Below are 17,449 nucleotides of genomic sequence, written 5' to 3'. Positions count from 1 at the left end.
GGCCTTGTGATCAAAGGGTTTTTTTCTGAAAAACTTTTCCACGAAGGACAAGTGGACAGGCATGGTCCAACTGGTGGGGGCGCGTGGCCAGACCCATCCTTCGCAACACCGGGGACAGGTAGAACCTCAGCACAAAGTGACACTTGGTGTTTGTGTACCAGGGATCTGTGCACAGCTTGATGCAGCCGCACACAAAGGTGGTCATCAGGATGAGGGCCACGTTTGGAACATCCTTTCCTCTACTCTCTAGAGATTTGTACATCGTGTCTCTGCGGACACGGTCCATTTTGGACCTCCAGACAAAGTGGAAGACGGCCTGGGTGACTGCCGCGGCACAGGAGCGAGAGATGGGCCAGACCTGCGGCACGTACAACAACACCGAGAGCACCTCACTCCTGATGACCAGGTTCTTTCCTGCAATGGAGAGTGAGCGCAGCTTCCACTATCCCAGTTTTTGTTTCACTTTGGCAATATGCTCTTCCCAGTTTTTGGCACACGCCCCGTCTGCTCCGAACCATATTCCCAACACCCTCAGGTAATCTGGCTTAACGGTGAAGGGAATAAAGGATCGGTCGGCCCAGTTGTCAAAGAACATGGCCTCGCTCTTGCTGCGATTGACCTTCGCTCCCGAGGCCAGTCCTTCTGGTCGCAGATTGTGAGCAATCCGCGGACCGACTGCGAACCCGAGCAAAAGATGGCGACGTCGTCCATGTACAGGGAGGTCTTGACTTGAGCACCATGCAGGTTAATAGCAGGTACGAATGCATTCTAATCAACCCTGAGCATAGCTTTGAGCCAATGATGGGAGTACTTGTATTAGATTTGTCACCTCTCTGAGAGAGTGGATAACAGACATTTCCATTTTTTTTAAAATGGTACTTAACATCATAATCTCTGTTTAGAAACATACTCTCTTCGGTGAGTCATTACTTGATTGAATTACTGTGGTTAAGATTTATATGTACACAAAGATTCTACACTTACAAATGACTTAATCCTCAGTGGATGCATTAGCTTTTATGTGAATTTAGATAAGGAATACTAATGAGGAAATCAAACTTCTCTATGGATATTCTTTGGCATCAGCTCCATTTAGCTTCACAGCAGTATAAAATTATGAGGGGTCTAGATAGAGTGGATTGGAAGGACCTATTTCCCTTCACAGAGAGGTTAACAACCAGGGGGCATAGATTTAAAGTAATTGGTAGGAGGCTTAAAGGGGATGTGAGGGGAAATTTATTCACCCAGAGGGTTGTGGGGGTCTGGAACTCACTATCTGAAAGGGTGGTAGAGGCAGAAACCCTCACTACATTTAAAAAGTACTTTACGTGCACTTGAAGTGCTGTAACCTACAGAGCTACGAACCAAGAGCTGGAAAGTGGGTTTAGGCTGAATAGTTATTTGTCGGCCAGTGCGGACACGATGGGCCGAAATGGCCTCCTTCCGTGTTGTAAATTTCTATGATTTTACGATTCAGTGTACATACTAAGAATAATACCTCTTAAGTGTTGCTTAATGATAAAACTAGGTTTTATTTTATTAGGGTGAGCGTGGATTACCTGGTCTTCAAGGCCCGCAAGGTGAGAAGGGACCACCTGGATTTGGACGTCATGGCTCCCCAGTAAGTACATAAATTCTAGCAGAACTTCCGTCATTTGATCTTTGTGGCAATTACTTTGACAGCACCTCTGGCCTCTAAACCTGTACCACCAAGTTCACTCTATGGGAGAGAGTGGGAGCACAGCCCTCAATCTTCCACTGGCCTCCAAAAACAAGAGCAACAATTTAATGGGAACACCATCGCCTCCAAGTTTCCCCCTCCCCTGCCACACCCAAGTCCTGACTTGGACACATATGGCTTTTCCTTCTTCATTGTCAGGCCTAAAACCTGGAATACCCGACCTAACACCATCGCAGGAGCAACATCACCACGAGGACTGCAACGGTTCAAGAAGAAGCCCCACCACCACCTTTTCGGGGCAATTGCTGATGATGCTCACATTCGGAAAAAATTTTTTTTTAATTAGTATTTCGGAGTGAATTGAAAGCAGTGAATCAAACTTAGGTCAAACTTAAGCAGCTTTTCTTCTTCCTCATCTCCCCATAGGGTGCGAGAGGTCCCACTGGAGAGCCAGGTATAAAGGTAAGACCTATTGACTTTTTTAATAAAAATGCTGATTGAATACATGTGCAACGTGGATGGCTATTGCCTTGAAAGTGATGAATTTGGATATATAATGGTTATTGAACATTAGAAAAAGCCATTTTGTGCATTGAAACTCGTCTGTGTTAGAACCTTTACATCATGGCATCTAACTGTAACGTGAATAACCCCAATGTTTTTGCCTCTGCTACTTTGCTGAATAGATTATTCCAAATATTTATCAGTCTTCTGCTAAAGAAGTTTTTTCCCTGTCATATCTGTTCCAAATTTACAGCCTCGGGTCCTACATTCTTGACACAGCTTGAAGTAATAATTTGGGTTTACCACATCGCGATAGCATTCAATATTTTATTAACCTTGGTGAGATTTCCCCTATAACCACGTTCTTTACGACAGCTTGAGCTTCTCTCATGTTTCTCTATCCCTCGTTCCCTTTGATTCCTGGGAACAGTCTTGTTGCGCCTTTCTGTAGCCTCTCTGAACAAAGTCCATCTTTTTTTGTGGATCTCCCTCGGTAGCCGTTCACAGTCACCTTGACCGTTGCACTGAGTCGATTAAAGGGGAGGGTCGCTGCGCACTCTGCATGGCCCTTTGAGTGGTTGCCACTGGGCCACCATGGATGTGTGAGACCGGGACAGCAGCCCGGCCTCCAAGACGGAGTGCCGGGCTGCACAATGGCGGCCCAGTCCAACAAATGGCAGTCTCCCCTTTAAACAGCACCCCAGGAGTGGATGTCCGCCAACCTCACGGCCCACGGGGCAATATCTCCCGCGGGGCGTTAAGGGGTCGGCGCGGGGAGGTGAGAGGTCACTGCGCACGGCGCTGGTTGCGCGGCGGCCCGGGGCGCTAATCACGGAGCAAAGTGCTGCCGGGACAGCACCTCCCAAACCGGGTAATTCCCTGGGAGGCGCTAACGGAGCTATAAAAAGGAGCAATTTCACCCCCGTGATCGCTTAGAGAGGCTCACCATTTGGCTTACTTATAACAAACCGTAACTGTGAAGCTAGTTTTCTACCCAAATGCAAATCAAACTATTTAGTACAATGAAGGGACTAAAGAGTGTGCAACTGCTTTTGTGTTTTTCACTCATTCAGGGTCTGAGAGGATTGCCAGGGCCTTTTGGACACCCGGGTGCTAATGTGAGTAGGATACACCCAACAAACTCTTCACTGTGGTAATCTGTGGTCGGGCTCAGTCTCTGATTCCCTTTCCCCCTCCGTTTTATTACAGGGTACACCTGGGACAAGTGGAACACCAGGACCACCTGGCCCACCTGGGGAGCCGGTAAGCAAAGTCTTTTATTGCAGTTGAGTAGCCAAAGTCCAGCTTATACGGTTTGAAGGCAGGAGAACCATTTTTTCTCTTTAGATTTTGAGTGCTTAAAGCTCCTGCAACTCCACTGCGGTTTTAATGAATTGCTGATATTGGGGGCAATTTTAACCTAAACCATCCGTCAGGAAACCCCACGGGTTCGAGTGCAACACGGGTTTTACACCCCGCCAGATTTTACTCTCCATTGACAGGAATATTGGTCAGGGTGCAAAGTAGCTGAGTGATTTTTACAGTGAGCAAAACTAAAGATCAACTAAGGAAGTAAAGGTTGGTATCAAATTGAAAACAAGGGCATACAATTAGTGGGAGGCCAGAGGATTGGGAAACTTTTAAAAACCAGCAAAGAAAGACTAAAAAAATAATAAAGAGAGGGAAGATAGATTATGAAAGTAAACCAGCAAGAAATATAAAAACAGATAGTAAGAGTTTCTACAGGTATATAAAAAGGAAGAGAGTGGCTAAAGTAAATGTTGGTCCCTTAGAGGATGAGACTGGGGAATTAATAATAGGGAACAGGGAAATGGCAGAGACATTGAATAAATATTTTGTGTCAGTCTTTATGGTAGAAGACACTAAAAACATCCCAATAATGGATAATCATGGGGCTATAGGGAGGGAGGAACTTAAAACAATCACTATCAGTAAAGAAGAAGTACTCGGTAAAATAATGGGACTAAAGGTGAACAAGTCCCCTGGACCTGATGGTTTGCATCCTAGGGTCTTAAAAGAAGTGGCTGCAGAGATAGTGGATGCATAGGTTGTAATCTACCAAAATTCCCTGGATTCTGGGAAGGTCCCAGCAAATGTAATGCCCCTATTTTAAAAAGGAGGCAGACAGAAAACAAGAAACTATAGACCATTTAGCCTAACATCTGTCGTTGGAAAAATGCTGGAGTCCATTATTAAGGAAGCAGTAGCAGGACATTTGGAAAAGCATAATTCAGTCAAGCAGAGTCAACATTGTTTTATGAAAGGGAAATCATGTTTGCTGGAGTTCTTTGAGGATGTAATGAGCAGGATGGATAAGGGGGAACCAGGGGATGTGGTGTATTTGGATTTACAGAAGACATTCGATAAGGTGCCACGTAAAAGGTGACTGCACAAGATGAAAGTTCACAGGGTTGGGGGTAATATGTTAGCATGGAGAGAGGATTGGCTAACTAACAGAGAACAGAGTCAGGATAAATGAGTCATTTTCCAGTTGGCAAACAGTAACTAGTGGGGTGCCACAGGGATCGGTGCTGGGGCCTCAACTATTTACAATCTATATTAATGACTTGGATGAAGGTATCAAGTGTAATGTAGCCAAGTTTGCTGATGACACAAAGATGGGTGGGAAAGCAAATTGTGAGGAGGACACAAAAAATCTGCAAAGGGATATAGACAGGCTAAGTGAGTGCTCAAACATTTGGTAGATGGAGTATAATGTGGGAAAGTGCGAGGTTATCCACTTTGGCAGAAAAAATAAAAAAGCAAATTATTATTTAAATGGAGAAAAATGCTGCAGTGCAGAGAGACCTGGGGGTCCTTGTGCATGAAACACAAAAAGTTAGTATGCAGGTACAGCAAGTGATCAGGAAGACAAATGGAATGTTGGTCTTTATTGCAAGTGGGATAGAGTATAAACACAGAGAAGTCCTGCTACAACTGTACAGGGTATTGATGTACAGAGTTGGGTGCATTGTATGCAAATTTTATGTAAGTAAGGCTTTTGATGGAAACTAGCACCCAACATGGTAAGATGGTGGCCATTCACAACATCCAGTGGATGACCTGCTCAACACCATGCAATATAAACTGCAGTCCGAAACAATCCTCGCCACAAATCATAAATTACAGGGTTGACTGGGAATGTGTCATGGTTTTGATTCACTGTAAAGCAGTTTTTAATGCACACTGGCACAACAGCAGAAATATAACTCAGGAATGCAATGAAAGACTTGACGGCAGAGGAGGTAATCTCACACTAGCTGCAGTATAGCTGCAGTTTAGTGGGAAGCCAACTTGTAAAATTGGTCTACAAAGGAAGTTCAATTTGCAATGTTTTTAATTGTGTTTAATATTAGCAGAGAGCTGATAGTTTCTTTGGTTGTCTCCCGATAATCAAATTCAACCAACATTCAGGAGCAGGGTACTACATGCCTTTATAAATATACATGGGTGGATCTGCGTCTTCCCTGGGTGAACAAAGAGTCTACCAGCCTGACCCCCTGCAGAATAGGTGCCAATCTGAGACCTCCCTCCACCCCCTGCCTCCCCCCACCATCAGCCCCTTTAACTCAGAGACTTATTCTGTCAATTGCAGGCATAGTGGTGGTAATTTTCCAGGAGCCTGGAAAACTGCCAACACACTGGATTTTCCCATTTACACTGGCAGTGGGAGAGGTTCCTTGCTCCCAGCACGCACTTGGAAAATTATTTCCTGTGCATGCACCTTCTAGCCCTGGATTTCCGCAGGACTCCCAATCTTCGACCGTAATGGTGGTGGACAATTAAACAACTAATGGGAGGAGAAGGCTCCATGAATATCCCCATCCTCAATGATGGCAGAGCCCAGCACCCGAGTGCAAAAGGCAAGGCTGAAGTGTTTGCCACCATCCTCAGTTAGAAGTGCTGAGTGGATGATCCATATCGGCCTCCTCCTGAGATCCCCATCATCACAGAAACCTTGAGCCGATTCGATTCACTCCGCAGGATATAAAGAAGCAGCTAAGCACACTGGATACAGCAAAGGCTATCTGGCCTGACCACATCCCGGCTGTTGTGCTGAAGACTTGTTCTCCAGAACTCCAGCTAAGCTGTTCCAGTACAGCTATAACACTGGCATCTACCCGACAAAACTACCCGGGTATGTCCTGTCCACAAAAAGCAGGACAAATCCAATCCAGCCAATTACTGCCCCACCAGTCTACTCTCAGTCATCAGCAAAGCGATGGAAGGTTTCATCGACAGTTCTATCAAGCGGCACATACTCACCAATAACCTGCTCACCGATGCTCAGTTTGGGTTCCAGCAGGACCACTCGACTCCAGACCTCATTACAGCCTTGGTCCAAAAGAGCTGAATTCCAGAGGTGAGGTGAGAGAGACTGCCTTTGGACTCCTTGATGCCACATTCAGTCAAATGCTGCCCATCAAATATGGCATCAAGGAGCCCTAGTAAAATTAAAGCCAATGGGAATGGGGTGAAAACTTTCCACTGGTTGGTATCATACTGAGCACAAAGGAAGATGGTTGTGGTTGTTGGAGGTCAATCATCTTGACCCCAGAATATCTCTGCAGGAGTTCCTCAGGGCACTGTCCCAGGTCCAACCATCTTCAGCTGCTTCATAGAAACATAGAAACATAGAAAATAGGTGCAGGAGTAGGCCATTCGGCCCTTCGAGCTTGCACCACCATTCAATAAGATCATGGCTGATCATTCCCTCAGTACCACTTTCCTGCTTTCTCTCCATACCCCTTGATCCCTTTAGCCGTAAGGGCCATATCTAGCTCCCTCTTGAATATATCCAATGAACTGGCATCAACAGCTCTCTGCGGCAGGGAATTCCACAGGTTAACAACTCTCTGAGATAAGAAGTTTCTCCACATCTCAGTCTGAAATGGCCTATCCGCCATGACTTTCTCGCCATCATAAGGCCAGAAGTGGGGATGTTCGCTGATGATTGCAGTGTTCAGTTCGATTCGCAACTCCTCAGTTAATGAAGCAGTCTATGCCCACATGCAGCAAGATCTGGATGACGTTCAAGTTGGGCTGATAAGTGGCAAGTAATATTTGCGCCACTCAAGTGCCAGGCAATGACAACAAGCGAGAGTCTAACCACCACCCCATGATATTCAATAGCATTACCATCATTGAATCCCACACCATCAACATCCTGGGGGTCACCGTTGACTAGAAACTTAACTGGACCAGCCACATAAATACTGTTGCTACAAGAGCAGTCAGAGGCTGGGTATTCTGCGGCGAGTGTCTCACCTCCTGACTCCTTAAAGCCTTTCCACCATCTACAAGGCACAAGTCAGGAGTGTGATGGAATACTCTCCACTTACCTGGATGATGCAGCTCCAACAACACTCAAGAAGCTCATCACCATCCAGGACAAAGCAGCCCGCTTGATTGGCAGCCCATCCACTACCTTAAACATTCACTCCCTCCACCACTGGCACACCGTGGCTACAGTGTGTACCATCTACAAGATGCACTGCAGCAACTTGCCAAGGCTTCTTCGGAAGCACCTCCCAAACCCACGACCTCTACCACCTAGAAGGACAAGGGCAGCAGGCGCATAGGAACACCATCACCTCCAAGTTTCCCTCCAAGTCACACACCATCCTGACTTGGAAGTATATCGCCATTCCTTCATCGTTGCTGGGTCAAAATCCTGGAACTCCCTCCCAGTAGCACTGTGGGAGCACCTTCACCACACGGACTGCAGCGGTTCAAGAAGGCGGCTCACCACCACCTTCTCAAGGGGCAATTAGGGATGGACAATAAATACTAGCCTTGCCAGCGACGCCCACATCCCATGGTTAAAAACAACTCTGTGGCATAGGGAACCTAGAGGAAAGATTAAAAGAAACTCCAATAATTAAAATTTCAAAAATACCACGGGACACCATTTAGCCAAACATTTTGAGAAACATGATTGTTCAGGTAAATGGAGTAATTGTGTGCCTTGGCTCAGTGGTAGCATTCTTAGGGATTCAAGCCCTAGCCCAGACACTTGAACACACAATCTAGGCTGGCACTTCAGTACAGCACTGAGGGACTGCTGCACTGCTGGAGGTGCTGCTGTCTTTCAGATGGTACATTAAACTGGGGCCTTGCCTGGCCCACAGTTGTGTGTACAAGATCCCATTTGCTATTTAAAGAAGAATAGGGGCATTCTCTTGGTGGCCTGGCAAACATTTATTCCTCAAGCAACACAGATGGTTTGGTCAATTAGCTCATTGCCGTTTGTGGCATATTGGCTCTGCAGTTGGCGACATCACAACAGTGTCTACACTTCCAATGTGCCTTCAGCTGTTTGAGCCCTAAACGCCCTCCCTAAACCTCTCTGCCTCTCTACCTATCTTTCCTCCTTTAAGACGCTCCTTAAAACCTACCTCTTTAACCAAGCTTTTGGTCGTCTGCCTTAATGTCGTCTTTTGTGGCTCAGTGTCAAATTTATCTGTTTTGTCTTGTTACACAACTGTGAAGCACCTTGGGACGTTTTACTATGTTAAAGGCGCTATATAAATAAAAGTTATTATTATTATTACTAATAATGTACTTCAATGGCTGTGAAGTGCTTTGGGACATGTTGAGGGTATGAAAAGCACTATACAATTACAAGTTCTTTCTTTCTATGAATAATTTACCTGAATTAATTACAAGATCACACTGTATTGCTCATTGGGGTAAATCTTACAATGTACCATCCTTTTGGTGTCGATCCTCCCACATTAGCTGTGCTGAAGCACAATTCAGGCCTGGAGATCAGTAGGGCCAATGGAAACCCATGTGGGCTGTTGGCCTGCTTGCCAAAATTCTCGATATGTGCTCCAGTTACACGTGGGGAGCACAAAGTTGTAAATTTACCTCACTATTAGGTCACAGAGATGCAGTATGGTATTGTCCTATCAAATTGTTCCATACACAGTGCACGCTGGGATTTCCAGCCAGTTCAGTTAACCAAGTTCAGGGAAGTTCAGATAATCGGCTGGAGAATCTGTCCTCCCAATGGCTTTTCTCACTGTGGTTCTGTTTCATTTCAGTCCGCACTGCCTCTCATGGGAGACATCGGTGCCTTGCTCAAGGTAAGCGTACAACACGGCTACTGTGATCCAAGTGGCTGAAGAACAGCAAGACAAAGCAAAGACAGAGGGAGGGATTCTTTAAACGTCTGCTATTGTTTGATACAGATTAGAAACACGTGAATAGGTTGGTCTTGTCGAAGCTGAGCAACGCCAGGGCTGGTGTCCCAACTATTTCTCATGGACTTGTTGTGAAATTTCCCTGCTTTGCTGAATGAACAACAGATAAACCGCCCTCTGCTGTCGCATTGCCGGGTCCAGTGAAGGAGAAATTGTGGAATACTCAGCAACAATCTTACTTGCACACTTAAAGACACCTTGTAACCATAACAACAAGAAGTATGTCTGTGTTAGGAGAACTAGACACCTTGGCGCAGAAGGGGTAACTTTTGCCCTTGTCTGTCCAGCCTCTCCCACCAACAGTTAAAGGTTGCCAAGTCCAGCTGGAGGTAATCCTGGGGGTTCTATCACATGACCTCTCCCTTCCAACCGCACCCCCCAGTCAAACAGCCTTTTTCCCATATCTAGTATTTTTATAACTATTAAAGTAAGTGTTCAGAGAAAATGAAAATTTGTTTAATGCACCTATCATATTCCTCCTGGGTTGCTCGCAGCAGTGTTCCAGGAGATGAATCTTTAATTCCTGCAGACTCCAGGACTGGTTGACACCCTACTAGCAGCGCTTGTCTGAAATTTGAACATCTACTGCACGTTATTGGCCCAGAAATTCCTCTCGAGGTCTTCCCCTGGGCAATTGCCTCCTCGCCAGAGAATTTTTACGAATTTACCTGGTGGTCTCGGAGGCGCCCTGGATTCCGGTGAGGAGGCCTTCTCCTCCCGCGCTGCGAAAAGTGCTCCCATCCGGAGGGTCATCACGCAGAAGATGCAGTCACATGTGACTGCTCAGCCAATCAGCTAAGTATTTCACAGCTTCCCATTAATTGCACTGAGGCTCACCTAACTACGCCATCTTAGTGCTATTAATGGGAACAAAACCAAACACACAAAATAATAAAAACTAAAAAACAGACCTCATATATTTAAAATTAATTGAAATTATATCCTATAAAAATAAAATATTTTCCCGATTTTTAAAAAAGTTTTTTTTAATTATGGTTAAAAATAAACTTACCGTAGTGGGGAAGATTTTTTAAAATAAAATATATGTTTATAGTTACATTTTATCATGTTTTTGTGTGTTTTAAAACACTTGCACCTGTAAAAGTAGGCTTTGCGCCTGCTTTTATCAGGTGCAAGACTTTTGAGGACATTTACTGGGCAAGATATGCGTAAATCCTGCAATCTTGCCCAAGAAATGTCCCCGCTCCCGATATGTCTACGATCTGTCAAGCTCCAGCTTCACAGATCGGAAAAGCTGGCTTTCAGCGCATGTGCATTGCGCGCTGAAAACCGGCTTTTCTGATGCCTTCCCGGGTCCATAGAAACTTCGTACGGGCCCGGGATGTCGGAATTTCTACCCCATTATAAAATTGTTGGCAAAATTGTATGCAATGTTGGCCCAAAAATTTGATATGTGCCCCTGGCGAGCCTAACTGTCCTCCAATAGTAGGTAATAAGAACATTACCCTTCTAAAGTTTGCAGATATAAGTGCGAGATCTTATTGGTATTTTTATCATTGATTAATACAGTCCACTGAATAATTCTTTACTTTAATGTCTCTTGGTGGCTGAGAGATTGATGTGAAGTTATCCACTTTGAAAAACAAAAAAGCAGAATATTTTTTGAATGGAGCGAGATCTGAATGTCCTTGTGCAAGAATCACAGAAAATTAACATGCAGGTACAGCAAGCAATTAGGAAAGCAAATGGTATGTTAATTTTTGTTACAAAGGGATTAGAGTACAGTTGAACCCCTCGGGACTTGACCGGTGCCAGAACAGAGAATTTTCCGAACCACGGGAGGTCACTGCGGCCACTATATCTGACATCTAATAGTATCACCATGAGTTAGAAGATAAAGGCTGATTAATACAAAATCGGCAAAACAAGTAGTAAATCATTTATTCACACTTCTTTAGCGGTCACCTGAAAGCACTCCAAATGGAAATCTCCAGGTGGCATTTTAAGCTCCTCGCGAATTGCAGAAAATCCTTTCTTTTTAGGCTGTTTATACCAGAAAAGATGAAAAGCTGAGTTCAAAGTGAAAGCAAGTGATTCTCATTCAAATCCAAGCAAAACATTGCTCCCAACATGAAACCTTTGTATCATTAACATCCATACATTTCAAAGACAAAGCAAAACCAGCACATGGACCATATCGAAAGCTACATTTCAATAATACTGGACTGACCATATTACAAGGCAATAGAGGAATCCCTTTTCTGTCTACAGCTCCCGGGCTCCTGTATGTGTGTGCGTGCTGGAAGCCTGTGGACGGCTCCCTCAGCTGATGGCCGAACACAATGGCTGACTGACAACCATTCCAGCCGATCGCCGATCAAACCTTTTGTTTAATAAACCCTCCTCTCCCTCAGGCCCAACTAATGCCAAACCACAGATGTTTCCGGATTAGAGAGTCCCGGACTGGAGAGGTAAAACCTGTATAACGGTAAAGAAGTCTTACTACAATTATACAGGACATTGGTGAGGCCACACCTGGAGCAGTGAGTACAGTTCTCTCTCCTTACCAGAACAAAGGTTCACTACACTGGTTCCTGGGATGAGGGGATTGCTCTATGAGGAGAGATTGAGTAGACCAGGCCTATATTCCCGAGAGTTTAGAAGAATGAGAGGTGATCTAATTGAAACATAAAATTCCTAAGGAGCTTGACGTTTAATGCTGCGAAAATGTTTCCCCTGGCTGGGGAATCGAGAACACAGGGTCACAGTCTCAGAATAAGGGGTCGGTCATTTAGGACTGAGATGAGGAGAAATTTCTTCACTCAAAGGGTTGTGAATCTTTGGAATTCTCTACCCCAGAGAGCTATGGAAGCTCAGTCGTTGAGTATATTCAAGACAGAGGGTGTGGGAGGCAGGCATTTCATTTCATAGAGCACTGCCACAGTACTGGGGACAGAGGAAGCGTTCCGTTGGGACGGGCTCCACTTAAACCGGGCTGGGACCAGTGTCCTGGCAAATCGAATAACTAGGGCAGTAGACAGGGCTTTAAACTAATGAAGCGGTGGTGGGAGGATTCAGGAAAGAGTAAATTTAAAAGCATCAAGAGAAATATCAAGGCTCTAGACCAGAGCAGAGCTTTGGGTAAAAATAAGCAGAGTGGGTCAGGAAGGGTCAGAGAGAGTAACAAAGGTAATAGGGCATCAGTGACATCAGGGAAAAATAGAAAAAAGTTAAAGCTAAAGGCACTATATCTGAATGTGCAAAGCATTCCCAACAAAATAGATGAATTAATAGCACAGATAGAAATAATTGGGTTTGATCTAATAGCCATTACAGAGACATTGTTGCAGAGTGACCAAGGTTGGGAATGACCTATTCCAGGATACTTAACTTTTAGAAGAGATAGGCAAAATGGAAAAGGAGGAGGGTAGCCACAATAATAAAGGATGGGATAAAGACAGTAGAGTGAAAGGATCTTCGCTCAGAAAATCAAGAAGTAGAATCAGTTTGGGTGGATCCAAGAAACAATAAGGGGCAGAAACCATTGGTGTCAGTAGTTTATAGGCCCACAAACAGTAGTTGTAATGTAGGGCAGAGTGTAAATCAGGAAATTAGAGGTGCATGTAACAAGGGTAATACAGTAACATGAGGGACTTTAATTTTCATATAGATTGGACAAACCAAATTTGCAGTAATAGTGTGGAGGATGAGTTTATGGAATGCATTCAAGATAGTTTTCTAGATCAGTATGTTGAGGAACTAACTAGGGAACAGGCTATTTTAGATCTAGTATTGTGCAATGAGACTAGATTAACTAATAATCTTGTAGCAAAGAAGCTTCTGGGGAAAAGTGATCATAATATGATAGGATTTTATATTGGGTTTGAGAGTGATTTACTTAAATCCGAAACTAGGGTCTTAAATCTGAATAAAGAAAACTACATAAGTATGAGCACCAAGTTGGCTAAACTAGATTAAAAGATATGACGGTAGATAAGCAATGGCAAACATTTAAAGAAATAATTCATAATTCGCAACGAATATACATTCCCTTAAGGAATAAAGACCGCATGAGAAAAATGTTCCAACCATGGCTAACAAATGAAGTTAAAGATAGTATTAGATTAAAGGAAGAGGTTTATAATGTTGCAAAAAAGAGCAGTAATTCTGAGGATTGGGAGGATTTTAGAATACAGCAAAAATTGGCCAAGACGTTGATAGAGAGAGAAAATAGAATGAGAGTAAACTAGCAAAAGACATAAAAACAGATTGTAATAGCTTCTATAGGTATGTAAAGAAGAAGAGATTAGTGAAAGTAATTGTGGGTCCCTTAGAGGCAGAAACAGGAGAAATTATAATGGGGAATGGGAAATGGCAGAGACATCAAACAAATATTTTGTATCCGTCATCATGGAAGAAGACACCAAAACATTCTGGAAATAGTGGCAAACCAAAGGTCTAGTGAGAGTGAGGAACTTAAAGGAATTAGTATTAGTAAAGAAATAGTACTGGAGAAATTAATTGGACTAAAAGCTGACAAATCCCTTGGACCTGATCGCCTGCATCCTAGGGTTTTAAAAGGGGTGGTTATAGAGATAGCGGATGCATTTTGATCTTGCAGAATTCCCTAGATTCTAGAATGGTCCCTGCGGATTGGAAGGTAGCAAATGTAACCCTGCTATTCAACAAAGGAGGGAGAGAGAAAACAAAGAACTAGAGATCAGTTAGCCTGACATCAGTACTAGGGAAATGCAACAATCTATTATAAAGGATGTAGTAACAGGGCACTTAAAACATCATAATACGGTTGGACAGAGTCAACACAGATTTATGAAAGGGAAATCGTGTTTGACAAATCTTTTGAGGTTATAACTGGCAGGATAGATATGGGGAACCAGTGGATGTAGTGTATTTGGATTTTCAAAAGGCATTTGATAATATGCCATACAAAAGGTTATTGGACAAAATTAGGCCTCATGGTATTCGGGGTAATATATTATTGGATTGAGGATTGGTTAACGAACAGAAAACAGAGAGTAAGAATAAATGGGTCATTTTCAGGTTGGCAGGCTGTAACTAGTGGGGTACCACAAGGATCAGTCCTTCGGCCTCAGCTATTTACAATCTATATCAATGCTTTGGATGAGGGGACAGTATGTAATGTATCCAAGTTTATTGATGATACAAAGCTAGGTGGGGAACTAAGTTATGAGGAGGCTGGAAAGAGATATAGACAGGTTAAGTGAGCGAGCAAGAACATGGCAGATGGAATATTATGTGGAGAATTGTGAAGTTATCCACTTTAGTAGGAAAAATAGAAAAGCAGAATATTTTTTAAATGGTGAGAGATTGGGAAATGTTGGTGTTCAGAGGGACCTAGGTGTCCTTGGACACGAATCACAGAAAGTTAACAAGTAGGTACAGCAAGCAATTAGGAAAACAAATTGTATGTTGACCTTTATTACAAAAGGATTGGCGTAGTCTTACTGCAATTATACAGGGCCCTGGTGAGACCACACTTGGAGTATTGTGCACAGTTTTGGTCTCCTTACCTAAGGAAGGATATACTTGCCTTAGAGGGGGTGCACCGAAGGTTCAATAGTCTGATTCCAGGCATGGGGGATTGTCCTATGAGGAGATATTGAGTATACTTGGCCTATATTCCCTAGAATTTAGAAGAATGAGAGATGATCTCATTGAAACGTATAAAATACTTAAGGAGCTTAAGAGGGTAAATGCTGGGAGGATGTTTCCCTTGGCTGGGGAGTCCAGAACCAGGGGTCACTGTCTCAGAATAAGGGGTCAGCCATTTAGGACAGCGATGAGGAGAAATTTCCACTCAAAGCGTGAAACTTTGGAATTCTCTACCCCAGAGGGCTGTAGATGCTTAGTTGTTGAGTATATTCAAGATGGAGATCGATAGATTTTTGGATATTAAGGGAACCAAGGGATATGGGGATAGTGCAGGAAGGTGGAGTTGAGGTAGATCAGCCATGATCTTATTGAATGGCGGAGCAGGCTCGAACGGCCAAAAGGCCTACATCTGCTCCTGTTTCTTATCTTCCTTTATAATAGTTGAATCCTGATAATATGGTTTGCATTGCCACAAGCTCTAGAACCAGCAGATATTAGATGGAATAACCCCAGTCCTGCTGTGCTGGTTCCACCTAGATCTGTCTCTAAACTGAAGCATAGAATTTACAGTATAAATCTGCACAACCGAGCATAGGAAGGAAGGAACATAGGAACAGGAGGTGGCAATTCAACTCCTCGAGTCTGTTCCGCCATTCAATTAGTTCATGGCTGATCTGTACCTTAAACCTCTTTACCTCTCTTGGTTCAGTAACCCTTAATTACCTTGACTAATAAAAACCTAGCAATTTCAGTTTCAAAATTTTCAGTTGAGTTCCAACCTCAACAGCGTTTTGGTTGAAAGAGTTCACCCCTGAACAGCCTAGCTCTAATTGTGAGTGTTATGTACGTAAACATTACCAATGTGTAAGACTTGCCACCAGGGGGCGCACCTGTGGGAGACCCAAGGGTCACGTGCACACCCTGGGCAAGCAGGTATAAAAGGCAGTCTACCATGCTGCCTCTTCACTCTGAAGTTACAACAAGGAGACCGAGGTCACAAGTTTGAGTTTAAGATGTTACAGTCTTGTGGAGTTATTCTAAACGTAACAGTGAAGTTATGCCCCCTTGTCCTGAACTCCCCCACCAGAGGAAATAGTTTCTATCTAGCCTATCAAATCACCTCAATTAGAGAAATCAGCATAGACCTCTTTGAAGGTCTCTGTAAATTTGTGGTGAGAATATTCCCCAGTGCTACATCCATGTGAATAAAAATGTATAACATTTTCTGTGAGCAAAATGCTTTTTTTTTTCATTATTGTTCATGCCCAAAGTGTTATTTTCTTCATATTTATTCTTGGTATTTTGGGAACAGTGGCAAGACAGCATGTATTGTCTGTCCCTAGTTGCCTAATTATTAAGGCCTAGAAATTGGCCTCCTTAGCACCAATTTCGATAACGGAGCGTTAAGCACGTACCGACCAGTCGCGATGAGAAGATCAACTCCCACCAACTTCAGCGGGAGGTTTGCGGGAGCGGTATGGCATTGCACCCCGATATCCTTCGCCCGAAGATCATGACGTCATCGCCATGCGTATCGCCCCGGAGCCAAACTTCGGTTCCGCCCCCTGCAGCATCGCCGGGCGAAAACACCTGCCGTTGCAGCAGACATTCATCGGGAGGCCGGGCGCTTCGGAGGCAATGCTTAAAGGCGAGGTGGCCGAGGTAGGTGCCAAATGCAGAGCGCAGTAGCCAAGGCTATCTGCTCACTTGGCACACTCCTGTCCCCAAGGCACCGGGAAAGGAGAGAGAAAAATAAGCAGGAGAAAAATGAAAGTCTTACGGTGAAACCAGAAAACTGAAAATGATGGAAATGGTGAGGTTCCACTCCTGTAACAGACTTGAGACCTGAGCACAGGTTAGAGATAGGACTATAGCACCAGAACTCTGATTCTCCAACCCATACTCGCCACCAGTATTGTTTCTTGCTTCTGAAGCAGTCCCTCGGAATCGAGGACGACTTGCTTCCATGCTAAAAGTGAGTTCTCAGGTGGCTGTTCAGTCCAATGCAGGACCTACAGTCTCTGTCACAGCTGGGGCAGACAGTGGTTGAAGGAAAGGGTGGGTGGGGAGCCTGGGTTGCCGCACGCTCCTTGCGTAGTCGATGCTTGGCTTCAGCTTGCTCTCGGCGATGAGACTCGAGGTAATCAGCGCCCCCCCCGGATGCTTTTCCTCCACTTTGGGTGGTCCTGGGCCAGGGATTCCCAGGTGTCGGTGGGGATGTTGCACTTTTTCATGGAGGTTTTGAGGGTGTCCTTGAAGTGTTTCCTCTGCCCATCTGGAGCTCGCTTGCCGTGTCGAAGCTCCGAGTAGAGCGCTTGTTTCAGGAGTCTTGTGTCAGGCATGCAGACGATGTGGCCCGCTCAACGGAGCTGATCAAGCGTGGTCAATGCTTCGACGCTGGGGATGTTGGCCTGAGCGAGAACACTGACGTTGGTGCGCC

The 17,449-nt window shown here is 44.4% G+C and overlaps 1 protein-coding gene across 1 annotated transcript in view; it reads left to right on the top strand.

Moving 5' to 3' along the window:
• The window catches only part of LOC139267082 (collagen alpha-1(XIX) chain-like), a 679,874-nt gene that overhangs the window by 564,735 nt on the left and 97,690 nt on the right, over positions 1-17,449 (top strand). The window contains exons 36-40 of the mRNA XM_070884859.1: positions 1,544-1,621; positions 2,108-2,143; positions 3,259-3,303; positions 3,395-3,448; positions 9,256-9,297. Coding sequence (XP_070740960.1) covers positions 1,544-1,621; positions 2,108-2,143; positions 3,259-3,303; positions 3,395-3,448; positions 9,256-9,297 — 255 coding nt within the window. The remainder of the gene's footprint in view (positions 1-1,543; positions 1,622-2,107; positions 2,144-3,258; positions 3,304-3,394; positions 3,449-9,255; positions 9,298-17,449) is intronic.

This window comes from Pristiophorus japonicus, chromosome 7 (assembly GCF_044704955.1).
Source record: "Pristiophorus japonicus isolate sPriJap1 chromosome 7, sPriJap1.hap1, whole genome shotgun sequence".
In the NCBI taxonomy this organism is placed as follows: domain Eukaryota; kingdom Metazoa; phylum Chordata; class Chondrichthyes; family Pristiophoridae; genus Pristiophorus; species Pristiophorus japonicus.
The sequence above is the reverse complement of the archived record's forward strand: the minus strand, read 5'-3'. Positions and strand labels throughout refer to the sequence as shown.